Raw genomic sequence first — 17097 nt, 5'->3', positions numbered from 1 at the left:
GAAAGGAATTACCTGAAATAACCAGCAACTGTTTCCGATTATGAAGTTAAACAGGAGCCAACACTTAACTGGTACTTAGAAAATGTCCTTGAGTGATTAAGTCTAATAGTGGTATGTACTGTACTTACTTTGCCCGTAATTGTCCTCGGGGCTGTAAACATTTACTGGGCTATAGACCTGTACAGGACTCCAGGGGGATTTTCTGAGAACTCATTTGCTTCTGAGGACAAAGTCTCAGATACTTCTTTTGCTCAGGTGATCTGCTCTTTCCAAGGGAACAAAAAGCAAGTTGTTCCTTCTTAAGGACAGGGGAAATTTTGTAAAAGACTCAGACTTAAAACATTTATCTACATAAGCAGAAAGTCCCACAGATTATTCCTACATTTAGGGTAAGAAAACATGACATTTTTAGCAGCATTTGTGTTTCTATAATAGCTACAAAAACACATAGAGGGAAATAAGGGGGGAGGGGGGAGGGGAGGGGGCAAGAGATGATGTGATGACACAGATGGAAAGTGATCTACTGAAAATAAACAGCAGATGACATGAACATAATTTCTGATCATATGTTGATGACAAATCCTCTTAATGCTGAGCTGGACAGGGTCACTGACTTAAATGCTTAGCGATTGTTTCCTCACTACGCACTAGAACCCTTATGTCGACTTTGTGAAAACTATTCTTATCTGTCAGGGGGAGCAAATTTCCCCTTTGCAAAGAGAAACTACTTATGTTGTATGATACATCCGGTAAAGTGAATCTATTTCTGACATGCTACATGTGCGTAAAAAAAAAAAGCCAAAATGTTGAGAAAATGAGGTCAAGTCAGGTCTACATCACAGTGTAGTAAAATAAATTCTCCACGACTCCTCTGTAAGTCATTTGACTTTAGTGCAATAGAGAGCCACAACAGGAAGCTCAGAGGTAGAGCTCTGCACCGCTCAAGTTCCCATAAACATTCTCCCCTGCTTCTAAATTTGACAGATGAAAACAGAGCTGATGAGACAGGACGCATTAAGTTACACAGCTGCCAGTTAAAAAGCTATATTCATGTACATAATATATAAAACTGACTAAACTGTGAAAGTTCTGACAGCTTGCTTGCAAAATTGATCATAATCATCACCGTAAAAGAGGAAAAAGGCATCAAGAACAATTGCTATTTTACTCCAAAAACTTTTTTTTTTTATTATTGTTGAATGAAACAGTGGGGGGTAAATGTACAGCAAACAAAGATAACACCAGTCTCCATCTGGGAACTGCATATCCCATCATGCTCTAACTTGATCCAACGGGTGACAAGTCTCTGCTCGCTCAGTCCCGCTCTGCCAAGGACATCAGGTGGGTGTCCACTTCGGTCTCTGTCAGAATCCTGGAGAATGGAGACATAGAGATGGACGATGATTCTCATACCTGAGAACTACGTACTTTAACATACAGTATGAAATATCAGAGTGAAACCAAATCAGTGTCATTGACACCTCACTGGTTGTTCAGGGTCTGAATGTTTGCTAAGTGTTTCCTTTGAGAAATCAAACAAACACCACGCTGAATGTGAGCAGCAGTAACTGACTCATAGTAATTAAAGTGACACAACGACCTGCTGTTCTCATTTTACAATGGCAATTCCAACTAAATTGGTGTTTACCAAATTATCATACATTTACCTGAACTTGGCGTCCTGCGTTGTTACAACGCCCACCTCCAGCTCAGAGGGTTTGAAGTCAATGGAAAGAACAGTTGAAAGACAAGAGATTGCCGTCTGAAGGGGAGAAAAAGGAAAGGAAAAAGGGGGAGGTAGGGTAGGAGGGAGATAACATCAGGTGCATTATTTTCATTTTACCGGATAATAATGATTTTCTCATTTATGGCAAGTATATTTTTATATTTCTGTCTTATCTATTCTTTATAAAAATGGGTGAGGTTAATATGTGTAAAGTCTTAAACACAAATTTACCGTTCGAGGATGACGCAATAGCAATTTCGTTATGCCAGGGTAATGACAATAAAGATCTTGACTCTGATTAGAAGCCACTGCAACTCACTGAGGTTATTTTCACATTCGTGTTTCTTCCTTATCAGACCTGTGCTACGTCAGCAACATGCAGGTTCTGCTAGAGATTTTATACCTCAACAGTTTGTTCGAAAGTCCAATCCAGTTTCTTTTTCACTTTCTTCTCCAGGAAGCTGGTGGCTTCTGTCTGCTTCACTCCAGCGGCGGTGGCCTTGAAGCCACAGTAGTAGCCTGCCGGGTCGCATTTGTACACCTGGGGGCCGTGCTCCTCGTCTATGCCAATCACTATCATACCTGCAGGTGACGGGGTTAGTGGAGAGGACAATGACATTGACATTTTACTTTAGTGTTTGTGCTTAGTAGAGATGTCCCGAGATGATCCAGGAATATTTGAATAGCTCGTTATCGGCTATAATAAACCTGATTAAATGCAGATCCTTTCAGGCTCAGTGGGTGTGTTTTGCTGTGTATGAGAGTGAAAATTAGAGCGTGAAAATTATTTGGAAAAGAAAATGATTCACTAAGCTCTGACGCTAACAAATCTGTTGCTGAATCTTTTGTCTTTTTTTAGTATATGTTCTGACAACCAAAGGAGGAGATATTGAAGATTGGCTGCTTTTGAACACCGATGGATTTGTCTAATGCAAAAAAGACAAAGACTTTAAAGATGAAATCCAACTTTAATAAGAGCAGGATAACATCTCAGGACTATCATAACACACTGAATTGTAAATATTTTAAATGTAAAAAGAAAAAAAAAAGTTCATATTTTGTCATTAGGCAGCGTGAATTTCAATGACGTGTATCAGGTGAAGAATGAGATCCCCTGAAGATGGATTAGAATCAATAAATCTATACTTACAGCAGCCAAGTGGTCGCATCTCAGCATTCTGCGTGTAGACTTGTGAAATATCAGCAATTCTCTTACACAGCATGTCCACTGGAATCTCGTAACCGTACTTGTACTGCCAGTTGGCCGCCTCGTAGCGAGCTCGCTGAACTTGGGACCTGCTGTCAGCTGTGGGAGAGATCGGAGCGTGTTGAAGATGAGGAGGTGGCTATTTGTTTCAAAGCATCAATTATTGTCATACTGGTACATTCATTTTTTTTATCCAGTGTTTACTGTACATGATATCCACAGATAGCACTGTTCTTATGGTAAAATTGACAGGTGTATGGAAAGAGGAACCATCAGCTAGAGTAGATGCTGTGACTGAGGAGAACAGTGAGGTTCATCACTTTCAAATTGACCAATACTATTTGAAAAATAACTAGAATTTTTTTTTGAAAGGAGTAGTTTGGTTTAGACCAGTTTTCCTCCAAATTGTTGTTCTCGTGTACTGAAAAGAGAAAACTGTGTAGTAAATGAAAACAAGCTGCTCATTATGCACCCTCTATTAACAGTGTTGGTGCACTATGTTTTACATTCAAAATAAACAAAGATCAATTGTATTTCTGGATTCCTGGATATGTTTTTGTAAAACCACATTTGTTCTTTTTATTTTTTACCTGTCATCCCAGACATTACGCATCCAATATTATCTGTTATTCTGAAAAGGTGGGTCACTGTGGCAGCATCCAGAAGCTTGTCCTGTTTCAAGGAGAAAAAAAAAAGAGTGGAACTTTTAAAAATGCAATTTTAACTCCAACATATACAAAAGTGCATTTTTGGATTTGGAATAACAATAACACACCCTTAAAGCAATAACATGGGTTTAATCGTAAAAATAATTACTGTTGCTTGGTTTATGTAAAATGTTTATCCATTGTAAACTGACACTACAAGTATTTTGACTACTGGCTACACCAAGTAAACAATTTAAATTATCACTTGTCATCAACCAATTTACAGGCCAAATAAATAATCAACTTATTTAAACACTATCTACCTGAATTAATGTGATTAAGATGCACTGCAATGCATTTTACACATTGCAGTGCAGTAGTCAGTAACTACTACAGTCATATCTTCCCACAATAAAAATGTATAATAATGGGACGTAGGTGTTGCTGCATGTGGGGAAAGAGGAGCAAGTGTCATCGGTGCAGGAGGATGCACCTTATATTCACCTCCGCGTGAGTTTAGATCTCTCACTTTCACCGCAGTATGAAAACAAAGACTTGATATCAACTCACCGGTACTTTTTTCTGTGTTACAACAACTGCACAGTCCTTCCCTCTGACTGCTACTGATGTGAGTCCACCTTGGTTTATGGCCTTGAAAGCATATTCTGCAAGTGGGAGACAAGAGTGTGTCTATTTATATTCATTTGGCAAGAAAAAGCATCCCTTTAACAGATACACTATGTTCTTTAGAACTGAGAGTACAGTCAGTATGTACAAACACAGACAGCAGCTGCCTCAGCAAATCCTGTGACATCTGATTAGCCTACTGACATTGAACTATTGCATGATTCTGTGGGTACAACTAACTAATAAATAACTTCTGTTTGACATGTTAGATGCAAATGAGTGTTATGTGCAGAGCGTATGACTATTAATCAGTAAATGTCCCTGTAGTAGATTAAACTGAAATGTTTCTATTGTTTATTGTCTGTGGAGCACCTTCAGGATTAGTCTTTGATTACATCAACAAATCCTATTCATGTCAAGTTCAGCTTAAGAGCTGAATGGTTCAAAGTGACAAACTAAAACTTAAGTGTGAAATATAAATGCAACATGTCTGATTACTATGTTTTTTGGGTGGATTTTCCCTTTAATCCAATTTACCGCTTGCCGTACGTATCTTAAGAAAACTATGACACTGTTATCATTGTTATAAAATGATGTCAATATACAGACAGTTTAATCAATAAAACACATTAAACTAACTTTCCTAAACCGTAACAATGGACTCAACAGTAGAGCAATGAATCAGCTTGGTTGACTGCAATGCTAACAATGCTAGCTAGCCTATCAGCTAGCTTGCCAGTTTGATTCGCGCTGTTTTATTCTTTGTAGCATCAGCAAAGTATATATAAAATAACAACTCCGACATTCCAAACGACTCTTTCGTGGTTTTATATAATACTACTTTCGCTTTGGCGGGTTATTATTCATCAGCTAGACGCCAAGCTAAGCGAACCATGACAGAGCATTTAGCTTAGCTAGTCATCCTGCGAGCCGGCTGTTTGTCTGAACAAAACCTCCGTACTGACCGACTTGATAGAGTCTTCCTTCAGGAGAGAAGATGGTAATGTGTCGATCAAACCCTGCACTTGAGCCTCGGGACATTTTTACAAGGTGAAGTTCGTCCAAACGAATTTAGCAAGCAGATTTCACTTCATGCACAGTATTTCCACCCGGACGTTGAACTGCGGGAATAGGAACTCCATCCGGTGTGAACGAGAGGCCTGCTTCGTTTCCATGGCAATATAAAAATAATAAACTTTAATTATATAGCACTTTTCCTAAAACAATGTTTACAAAGTGCTTTGCATACAATAAAACCCAGGGAGATAGTGATGTAAAATTACAATTAAATTTAAAAAAGGGATTAAACAATAACAGTATTAATAAAAATAGGAATAAAGGGTCATAGAAGAGATAAAACCAAACAAACAAACAAACATTTAAAACAGACCGAAATTTACAAAAAACACAAAGACCGCTCAGTGGCTCCAAAACTACCAAACATCTGTGTATAGTGATTCACATAAAAGTTTTTTTTAGAAGGGATTTAAAAGAAAAAAGCAATTTCTTATAGTCACCTTTAGTCTGGACTGTGGAACAGCCAAGAGGGCCTTGCCTGAGGATCAGAGGCCACGTTCTGGCTCTTAGGCAGGGTAAACACCTGGAGAAGAAGCACAGAACAGGAAATTAAAGTTGAGGGGCTGTCATGGCAACAACTTGATCGAAGGGCACAAGACTGGAGAGGATGGAGGGCCTTTGTTGATGGCCTAAGGCCTAAGTAAGTAAGTAATAGCTGCACAGGTGTAATAAATCTCTTTATATAATATCTCTAGTTAATAATTATATTTAATAATAATTTTCACAGCACACATTTTGACTTGGCATAGTAGGAGAAGCACAGGTGTTACCAACCAACAATTGCTCTGTTCTATTCAAGTGTCCCAGCACATCATGACAGTGTGCCAGTGCACCAGAATCTACAACACCAGGACCCTGAAACTGAAACAGCTAAATGGATTTCAGCCATCATGAATTTTATTATCTACACCTGTGCTTCTCCTACTGTGACATGTCAAAATGTCTCCTGTAAGAATTCCCTGGCTGTGTCCCAAATCACTCCCTCCTGCATTCATTCACTACTTCCTATATAATAAACTCTCAGTATTTACTCAATAGAGAGCAGTACACGAGATTTGGACACTTTCTTATCATCATCATTTTGTGTCATCGCTGACAGGTGTAAAGAATAGCACAACGGTATTATTTGCATTTATAACATGCCATGCAGTGCGCTGTGAACACTACTTTTTTTTTTTATCACATTATGTAAAAATTCACCATTGGCTCCAACTGTGTCAGGAAGCTGGTGAGTTAATGTTGCATTGGATTACACAATATGGTGTTCACGTTCCTTTTTTTCAGGGAACACCTCACAATATAAATGCAATTCAATAGAAAACCACCAATAACTACTGCCTCAAAAACTACACCGGAGTTGCCGGAGCTCCTGTATAATATTGCATCAAATGTATGGTCTATTGTGCAGGTGTTCTTGCATCTGGTGTGTATACTTGCTACACACACATAGATGGATATGTTAACATAGACATGAGTTAATGCACCATCTACATCAATAATCAAGGGAAAGGGGTTATATATAAATATACATTTGGTAAACACTGTATATTAAATTGTCTGTGTAATGTCCTCCCTGGTTCCTGTTTTTGTCATTTAAAGTGTTGTGATTCTATATTAGGAGCATCCGTTTGCCTGCTATGGACACAATTTCTGTATAACCCAAACTGAGAAGTCAAAATTGGAACTCTGTACTAACTACTGTGTGTGAAAACCATCAGATAAACTTTAGCGGTTTCTCTTATGACACCACAGGTTTACTTTTCCTCATCAGATAACAAGCCATGGGAAAATAATGCCATTTTAAAAATGGAACATGAGTAGCTTTTTGCTCTTTCAATTCGTGGAACAAAATCACTGTCAGATCACTTGGTAAGCTCTCAATTCCCATTTCCTTGTTCCTGAAAAAAAAAAAAAAAAAAAAAATGCCTGCAAACGTGCATGTGTCATGAGGGATTTTCCCCTCAGTACCAGGTAACTAATTCAGCTGAATAGAGGATGTTAGCTTCCGCTTTATAGGTTACTAACATGTTTAGATAATGACTCATACAGGCACCCGGTGTGGTGTTGTAATCAGTGATCAGCAGAATCAGGTTTGAGATGCCAGCAGGTATCATCTTATGAAAATATTCTGATTGGCTTTCGTAGTAAAAAGTCCCCGTCTTCTGTTGCCATGTCATAATCATAATTAAAAAAACGGCATAGTCTTCATCTGACACATATGGGAGTGCTGGAAAACACACATTTTCATATTTCAAGCACAGTATTGCGTTTTCGGAGATATGACACGCACCATGTATACAATGAGCAATTCATCATCAATCGAAAAATGAATGCAAAATCCAGTATTGCAAAAAAAGTTTGTCCACTCCTACACAACCACAGAGTTCTTTCACACTGAAAGCTGCTGAAGGACAAATAGAAGAGTTTCCAACATGTATCTTGCAACTCTGAAATAATAAGAATTTTAATATCTCATTAGAAAACAAATACATCTTACATTAATGGTATGAAATGAGCAGTTTAATTGGAGACATTCATTTTTATAACATGTGAATCTATCAAATATATATTTTATCAAAAGAAAAAGCATAAAATACTTCTAGGTTATGTTGCAGAGGAGCATCTTCACCCCCTTTGTTTTTATATTTCACAACCGAAACAGCACCCCCCCCCCCCCCACCCACGTTGATGCCCTTCCAAACTGATACCTCACACTTTCCTCCCCCTTTCCTCTTTTCTTCCCCACCTCTGTTCTTTCTCTTTCTCCCCTCCTGGTTTTGTTCTTACCCTGTGAAAGCATGGCTCATTCATACTGTATTCACGCAGCATTTACACGCTGCATCTAAAGCAAAAAAGACCCCCACCCCCGCGCTTGTTAGAAGAGGCGTGGGACTGAATTCTTGAGTGCGGGGGGATCTCCAGCATCTATGAAAATGCATTTTCATGTTGCTAAGCCACAGTCTGTCTAACGTTTTCCAAGTACAGAAGTTTAGGTCTTAGGCAATAAGGGAACATTGCTATGATGAGGCCTTTCTCTGAAAACTCTCATAACGTAAAATGAGACATTTAGAAGTTTGACTCATTTTTACTTTACTTTCCATAACCTTGGATATTCTATAAAAGTATTTGAAAATTTCCCAAATACATCTCTCTGAAACTGTATTTTAGATGTAGTATCTGCACTCTTCTGCCACAATGTAAATCTAAAAACATAAAAATATAAAGTAGACAATCTAATTTTCCTCCCAAACACAAAATATTCATTATATGTTTCCATCACACACCAAACACACAGTTTCTAAGAATCTGCAAATCTGCAAGCAGCAACAGCTTATCTAAAGTGAGCTAAAAGTGATATAGCTCAAGTGAGCGTGTCAGTGATAACAATGTTGTGTGTTCGCTTCCTTTTACCACACACATCTTCTTTAGAATTCGTATGTTGTTCCTTGTAAATTATGTAGTGGTTTGACATGTTGCAAACACGCAAATACTTGCACAATTACCTCCAGGTGTGTTGCAAAATTGCTGTGTCGCACTTGTTTGGAAATTTCTTAGAATTAACATGAAATAGAACCATGTCATGTTTGCGTGAAACCGCACTGAGTATATGCTTCTTTCTCAAAACAAAATCACCAGGGTACTTTACACAGTTTAACAAGCAATAAGATAGATACGCTTTTACACACTGCAGCACAGAACAGATACCAGGCTTTTTAAATTAAATCATACCTGGTTTATATTATTGGAAAAAAAACAAGAACAGCAACCATCTGCGATCTCCTGATCTAATGTCGTAAATTCTTGGTGTCTGATTTGTGAGCAAACTATCCTCACTTCACGTGTTTAAAAAAGACTATTGACACACAATCTGGAAAACCCAGGCTTGTATTGTTTTCCACTAGATGTGTATTGCTCCAGCAGTTCCTCTCTATCCCGTGCTTCGATGAGTTGATCAGATGCCAGCTGTGTCAAATCTACTTTAATACACGTTTTATTTACTGAACGACTTGCCAGGGATCTTGCTGTTAGTCTATATTTATAGCATATCTTGACTGTATTCCACCATTGTTAAAGTAATATCACTGCTTTTATGAACAAATTCCCTTCAGTGCTGCTTTGACTATCTTCTAGCTAAATATTGGATGTGCTAAGACCTACTGAGACTTGAGAATGGGGAAAACAAAATTTACTACTAATGGAAAGACAAACTCAGCACTTACTTTTAACGCCGCAGATTAAAAAGGCACGTGCAAGTTCAGAGCTGGATTTTATAAATCACACTGATGTTGAAATTTGTGTCGGAAAGAAGGAAGTAATAAGAAAATTAATAGAAATCATTATCAGATTCGTCCTTCATACCTCACTTTATTCTGCAGCGGGCATTACATTGCATGTTGAATCAGGGGTAAAACTGATAATAGAAAATGAGTATGCCAGCAATTAAGTATTGCTTTTTTAATGATACTTTTGACAGACACATACAACCACCGTACAGTTTCTTTTTTTCAAACTGTTAGGCTACTGTGTGTGTTTTTTGTTTGTATCTGACATGACCAGACAACATAGGCTAATTTGTATCCTTGATAGATATAAATCAGGCAACATAACCAATATCTTAGTATTGCTTTTTAATAAGGTTTGGAAACAGATTAAAAAAAGAATAGTTTAACTCGAGGCAGCAGAGGCCGATATATGTCCGAACTTTTAAGTTAAACTCCAAAAATGCTGGATCCTACATTTCCTATAATGCAACTCAGTATCATCTTTCATAAAAACCTCATTGCCTACTTCTTTCAAAGCCCACACATTCAGTTTGCAATGCTGGCTTACCAAGTTAGCAAAAAATTTTAAACCTCAAACCCAAATTAAGATAACCCGATGACATCATTGGGGTTATTTTCTAAAAAAACAAAACAAACCTACTACTTTATAATAGCTCCCTTCAGTTCCACAGAAGACATCATGCATTTGTTTTCACAGGCTGAGTAATGCTCCTCGTGACGAGTAGAGTAAACTAAACTGCATGTGTAAAATTGTTGTAGTGCCCCTTTAATATTTTAATATCTTACATACTGTATGTTACATTGTTTAAAGCTGAAATACTGGACTTCCACTATTTAAACCAGTACCAAGTATTATCTACTGCTGTGGAGCAGTACTTTAAAATACATAATGACCATTGGCAACACTGGTGTTGAAGGCCGCGTGACCGGGCCCAGTTTGTGATTCTTGAACAGTGTGAGGTAACTTTAGAAGTGTTTATGTAATGTGGTTGATGCATTATAATGCTTGTAAAGTGGGTCGCAATATCCATACCACAGCCTTTGATTTAGATGAGTTTCAGCTGGAAAATTGAACATTTAACTTTGATAGTCATGTGGTGTATTGACTTTGCAGTTTACTTAAAACAGAGCCAAAGGCAAGGGCTGAACGCAAGCAGTCTGCCAGTAGCAGAAGTCACGATGGTTGTGCAATTACGCCGTATGCTTTGACATGTGGCTTTTTCTGTTATTTGTCAGAGACAGATGCAGAGTTGTATGGAAAGTTACATACTTTATCATGTGCACCTCTTGCTTTTTCTGTTTCTCAAAGGTTTCGATAGTTCCAAAGGTTTCTTTTTTTGTGCAAGGTATAAAGTTATCATGATGGCAGTTAGAACTGTATTGTAAAGATCAGTGACTCTAAAGGGCAGTGATGACAATGTCCCGATCTTGACCCAGTTTCGAACCCATCTCACCATTCTGTCATCTCTCCTTTTTTCCAGTAAAACTGAGTCTATGTATTGACTGTATGAATGGTGAGTAAGAGCTGACTGGGACCTCATCGGCTAGTCTGTCTGAGTGAACCATTTAAGAACAGGTGTCTGCGGTAACAATAGAGCCAGCATGGAAGGGGGGATATCCGTGGTTTTATCCCACATAACCTACTATAAATGTCTCATGAAAAAAGCCATAAATAACCTGCACATAAAAGCCCCAAGATAGACACAACACAACACAAATTATATTCACAGACGCTGAACGTTCTTTGTACAGCTTGTAATGTAGATAAAAATACTGTATAAATATGCAAAGAAAGCCACATGGCTGGATGTCAGAGTGGTGAATGAGATCAATAGCTGTTTTAGACAGCCAGCTTACTCCCACATACTTCCTCGTATTCCTGCATTTAACCACAAAGCTCTCCTGTAGGATGGATTAAAATTGATTACACTCTCTAGTTAGAATAGGCTTGTTATATCCACATTGCGAAATTAGAAATGGATCTCAAAGCATAGAAATAAAATGAATTCCAGCACTTTAAAGCATAATAAACACATGCAGATTGAACTTGAACAGAAGAAAAATTTAAATGGGGGCTTCGAACAACAAAAACAACCTTGGCTTCACGTTCTCTTGAGTAACCACTCGAGGAAGTAAACATGTCTCACTCTGCCGTGCCACAGGGCAGCAGGAAACCCAAAACCTCTTCTTCTTTTTCGTAGTCTCCCTCTGTCTTTTGAGGCTGAGAACTTCGCTGAGCGTCTCTTGCTGCAGACCAGGCGTATTCAGACAGGCCTTAACTATCAGGTTCTACTGGTGAGCTTTGTCAGCCATGCCTCATACCCTGCTCACTGTATCATCCTCTTGGGTAAATTATGCCTCATGCCGAGCTATCTCATTATGCGTACCTTTAATGCCCATCATTTGATAGCAGTATGAAAACCAGACATGCGAGTTTTTACCCACCAAGTGACAGCGAGCGCAACCTTATCCCTTGCCCTGAAGCTTTGAAACGGTATCTTTCACTTTGTTGACCTCAAACCAGAAAACAAAAAAGCTACTCCGATGCATAAAGCTAAAAATATCCAAAGAGCACTCCTTTATCTGCTACAATTCTATTTTGATTAATTAAACAGTTAACTTTTAGTACACCATATAGACATGTTTAAGTTATGCTGAACACACAAAAGGTTACTCATTTATAGCAGTATTGTTTTTTCTGTTACAAGCTGCAAGCACAGCACTGGTACTATCACCTTATGAAGTTGATATGTCAAATGTGGTTTGGTACAGCTTGGTGTTATGGTGTTGCCTTTTTACACCTCCAACAGACACACAGTGACATTACCATTCATTTGTAGTCATGTGTCTGACCACTTGACGAATGTACAGTAAGTTCAGTATTCATTCTACTTTTAGCTCTGGTTAGTCTGGCTCCTGAGGGAAATATTTGGCTCTTTTAGCTGTTAAATCCTACTTTGTTCACCCACTAATCACTAATCATGGCATAGTGCAATGGAGCCCCAAATCTTACTCTACTGTTCCTAACTGCTCTAACAATAATAGAAACAGGCTTACTTTCCAGCTGACAAGGGGCTGCCAGCTCAGTAGCACTGCTAATGTTGTAACCTGAAGAACTGTAGCTAGCTAGAAATTGCTAATGCAAGCTAACATTTGCTAACAGACAGAGCAGCATTTTACCAGTAGCCCAGTGTTTCTCTTTTAAACAACTACAACAGTAATTATAGACTGATTTCATATATTAAATCTGGTTTTTGCTCATATTTATATACAATGGATGTGTCCTATATTCTTCTACTGTAGTTTCTTCAAGGGCGTTAGCTAGCATTAGCCTCTCGCCTGTTCCAAATTGCATAACTGTTAATGTTTGAAAATAGAGGCAACAGGAAACAAACACATTATTATTAACAAGATGTACAGGCCTTTTTATTTGTGGGTTTGTCACCAAGAGCAGCCTCATTCACATGACCTGTAGTCATTTGAGTCTTTGTTAATACAGTGCAAACTGCTTATAGTGATCACATCTGTCCGTTTCAAATTGATCACTATAGGCAGATGATTATTATAACCATTTTTTTTCTTTTTCTTTATTTCTCATGCAGATTATCATCTAATTGACATTTGTATATTTATTATATGAATATAAAGTAATGAAGCAAATTGTTTAAACAGCATTTGTATAAGAATGATTCTGTTCTAAGCTTTCTGATCCATATCCAAGCGGTTTATCACTGTAACCATGATCAGTTTCCACTGTATAAAAATACTGATTAGTGGAGCTATAATGGCTATTTTTGAAAAATAATAAACACCATTATAAGAAACATCTCTCATCAACCAAAATAAAGTAAAACGATACAATTAGAAACTGGAGCAATTTTCAGTGTACAGACGGATGGGCGATACAAAACCTGGAAAACCCATCTGTAGAGTAATTTTGGAGGCCAGTAGTTTCTAGTGGCTTCAGTAATAACAGAGAGAAGTCAGTAATCTCCTGATGGCTTAAGAAGAGAGGAAACACCCTGCTGCATTACAGCAATGCCAACTGTACCTTGCAGTGGCGGCCAAACCAACTGCGCTTTGGACCATCACATGATGAAAGTGATGCATCGAACCACTATTTCAAAAACCAACAAGAACAATGATACTGTTGTATTTCCAAATATTGGGCAATCTTGGATCAAGACCACTACTTTGATGGACACACTTGTGGCACACCAGGAGGGAGACTGTGAAAGATCCATGTCACCAAAGAGCGTGACTCATTTTCTGCACACTACTGTATACGCCTTTAAAAATCCCCCTTTCACACACTTATGCATTCATTAATTGAGTGTCCACATTGTCCACAGATGGAAAACATGTTCTCATCGATCTTATTTGGTTATGTTAGATAGTCAAACAGGACTAGAAATAAATAACTACAGTCAGTGGTGAAATCATTGCGGGGAATGCTAGGGGAATTTGGAATGAGAAAACTGTTCCCAAAAATCAGACAACTGATATGACTGTATATGATGTTTAGTCATGATGCTATTTTTTGTTTCTGGCAAAATCTAAACTTTATTTAGAGATGAATCCATTTAATTAATTGCCAATAGCTTTTAGCACCTAAAAAATTCCTTTTCTCTTAAACCCTTTGGTCTCTGCCTCCTCCTCGTCTCCTCTGCCTGTTCTTTCATGCTCCCCCACATTCCCAAAATGAACTGCATCCAGGAAATTTAACAGGGATATAAGTTTACATGCAATATCCTCAGACTAGGAAGATTTATTGCTAGCTTGAGGGTAAGCTGGATCTTCAAAACTGCTCCACAACTGTAAATTCGACTTTCATTTCAGCAGCAAGATGTTATGAAAAACGCAGGAATGTGCACACAGAGGACTGCTAGAGTGGAATTTTTGCTGGGAATTTCCCACTAGTGTGTGTGCACATGCGTACAGCGGGCCTCTGGCCTATGTGCAGCGCCTGTTGTCTCTGAGTTAGCACAAACAAGTCTGACTGACTCAGGTGTAACCCTGCTTTTAAGAAGGTAAACAAGTGTGTGTCATGTGAGAAGTGACAGTGCCAAAATGCCTCTAGTTTATGTGTGAGAGATATTTCAAGTCAGTAATGAATTATTATTAGCGCCTGGAAATGTACCACGTTCATGAGGACAAGCTGTGCTCAACTGTAACAACAAACGTGCACGCTTGCTCACTCACATCTCTATTCTAAACTTCTTCTTTTTGCAGTTGATGGGACCAACTGGCTTCGTGCATGTCAAGCTATAACTGCACATACATGAAAGAGAGCTGCTTTTTTTTGCAGAAGTGGTTTCAAGAAATGAGACAACAACGTGCAAACCCAACCATACTGTGCAGAAGTGCAGTATAGCAGAGGTGGCTACTGACTACTGCTGACCTCCAGTAGCACTGTTACTGGGAGGCTGCAGTTCTCCCTTCTGAAATCCCCCAAACTTTCCCTCCGCCAAATCTCTCCTCCCAGCCCACCAAGATAATGGCCTTTTCAGGCCTCCCATGATACACACTCCGCTGTGGATCTGCTGCAGCCGGTGTGATCTGGCTGCCTGGCTGGCCGGTGAATAGTAGTTTACACCAGCCATGTGTTCTCCTAAATTGCTTTTCCAGGGTAGAGCAGAGGGCAGTGTTATAAAGACGAGACATGGAGGAGAGAGGGAAGGAGGGAGGGAGGATGGAAGAGGAGGCGTGCTGGGGAAGCTTGCTGGCCCAGATGTGTGCAGTAGCAGCCGGCCAGGCGCACATCTGCAATCGTTTGAACTTAGTGGGGGAATTCCTCTCTCACTGTGCCTCTCCATATATTTTGTCCTGCTGAATCCTCAACTCGGGACAATGAGTTGCTTGACTGCCTCCCTCTGTTCTTCCTCTCATATTTCCCTCTGTGTGTCATGAACTGTTTCCCCACAGACAGACAAACAGGCTTGTCGAGTAGTGACTCCAGAGGCGTGGGATCCTTTGTGTTAAGGAAATTTAAAGGGAAGATAAAAGAGCCAAGTCTTTCTGTAAATATACAGTACTGTGTATGAGGCACAGACATAACAAGCACTTAACTATGAGGCTGTATTTGGTATCATGGTCTTTGAACACACCTCACCACACATCGTCCTCATTTTGACAGAGGAGAAATGCAAAGATTTTGAAACCACAAGTGATTTATCAAAGCAATAAGGAGCAGACAGGCTCCTTCTTGCGTAAAAAGCCTCCAAAAATGTAAATAGCAATTTCATTTTAACAGTGCTGGTAAGTGGGTTATATTTAACAAAAGGGCTAAAAATATCTATTGTTTTGTTCCTGCGTGGGTTGGCCAGAGCACAACAAAAGCAGGGAGTTTCCTCTCCTCCAGGATGTTGGGAGATTTCCTCATATTTGTGTTTCAAGAGTTGGGACAAGATGTTCTGATTGACAGTGACCTACGCTCAAATGCACTTCAATGCTCGACCTCCCCAGGGACACAGTGTTCTCCAGGGACTGATATTGTGTGTCCTTGCGTGCATTGTGACTATAATCAAACTAAGATTTTGAAACGGTCTGCTGTAATTAAGCATTCTAAGGCTTCAAAAATTAAGAGAGATAAAGAGATGTGGGTGTATTGACATAATTGGGGATGTGAAGGTGTGTTGATGCAGGTGAGTCCTTTGATTGTTTCTATTGTGGATACCACTATGACATAACATGACCACTCCCTGAAGAGTCACGCAATTCACTTGACCTTCGCCTCTTTTACTCCTTTTTGCAGATCATAGGTGGCTGGACAAATGCAGATTTGTTGTTTTCAGTAAAGTAGATGGCGTGAAGAGTGTGCAGTATTCTATTTGAAGCACATACAGTCTTTTTAACAAGACATTTGAGACAGTGGTTCTGCTTTCTATTCGCCATGTAGATAATAACCAGACAAAAAGCTACACTATAAATACCACGGTGTATGTATGTTCTCCTTTCAGGATTAGTCTATCTAACTGTAGAAATGAAAAGTATTTAGGTTTCAGGTTCAGTTTTGTGTGCTGCGTTTCTCTAAGTTCAGTCCAAAGGCTCGTACTGTGTACATATAGGAGCAGATTATATGGGATCTGCCAGGCTCATTGGCCCTGTTTTGCTTGTCGTGTATCTTTTATCTATAGTACATTGTATTTAAAGCTGCAATAATCAATATTTTTATACTAAGAATGGATCACATGACTATGTTGTGTTGTGTGAGGCATTTTAGCATCTTTCAGCATATTGTTTTGGTTATTCTGGCCCAGAATGTTACTGTTGTGGGTCAGTCTGACTGCTCTCATCAGTGTCATTTCCAGCAGCAGCAAGCAGCTATTTTCAGCGAAAAAGTTCTAATAAATCCACTGTACAACAACATCGGATGGACAAAGTTAGTGACTAGCTAGTGAACATAGTGGAGCATTTAAAGCTAGATATTTGGAGTTTGTGAAGACCACCGCAGAGCTGGAAGGAGAGTCAACATTGGCCTTACATTTGACTGACTCCAAATCAATGCTAATGTTACGCTGTGTGTGCTGG

General features: G+C 39.0%; 1 protein-coding gene across 1 annotated transcript; it reads right to left on the bottom strand.

Moving 5' to 3' along the window:
• Positions 1 to 1160: 1160 nt before the first annotated feature.
• On the bottom strand, positions 1161 to 5360 carry LOC121882939 (proteasome subunit alpha type-6). The gene is made up of 7 exons (XM_042391477.1): positions 5173 to 5360; positions 4151 to 4245; positions 3524 to 3605; positions 2877 to 3032; positions 2130 to 2308; positions 1668 to 1762; positions 1161 to 1372 (listed from the first exon to the last, which is right to left on the bottom strand). Exons 1-7 carry the CDS (start codon positions 5246 to 5248, stop codon positions 1315 to 1317), a joined length of 741 nt encoding a protein of 246 aa, XP_042247411.1. The 5' UTR covers positions 5249 to 5360; the 3' UTR covers positions 1161 to 1314.
• Between the last annotated feature and the right edge of the window lie 11737 nt (positions 5361 to 17097).

The sequence above is a fragment of the Thunnus maccoyii genome, chromosome 17, assembly GCF_910596095.1.
Source record: "Thunnus maccoyii chromosome 17, fThuMac1.1, whole genome shotgun sequence".
NCBI classification, from domain to species: domain Eukaryota; kingdom Metazoa; phylum Chordata; class Actinopteri; order Scombriformes; family Scombridae; genus Thunnus; species Thunnus maccoyii.
This window is presented reverse-complemented; position numbering and strand designations above follow the sequence as displayed.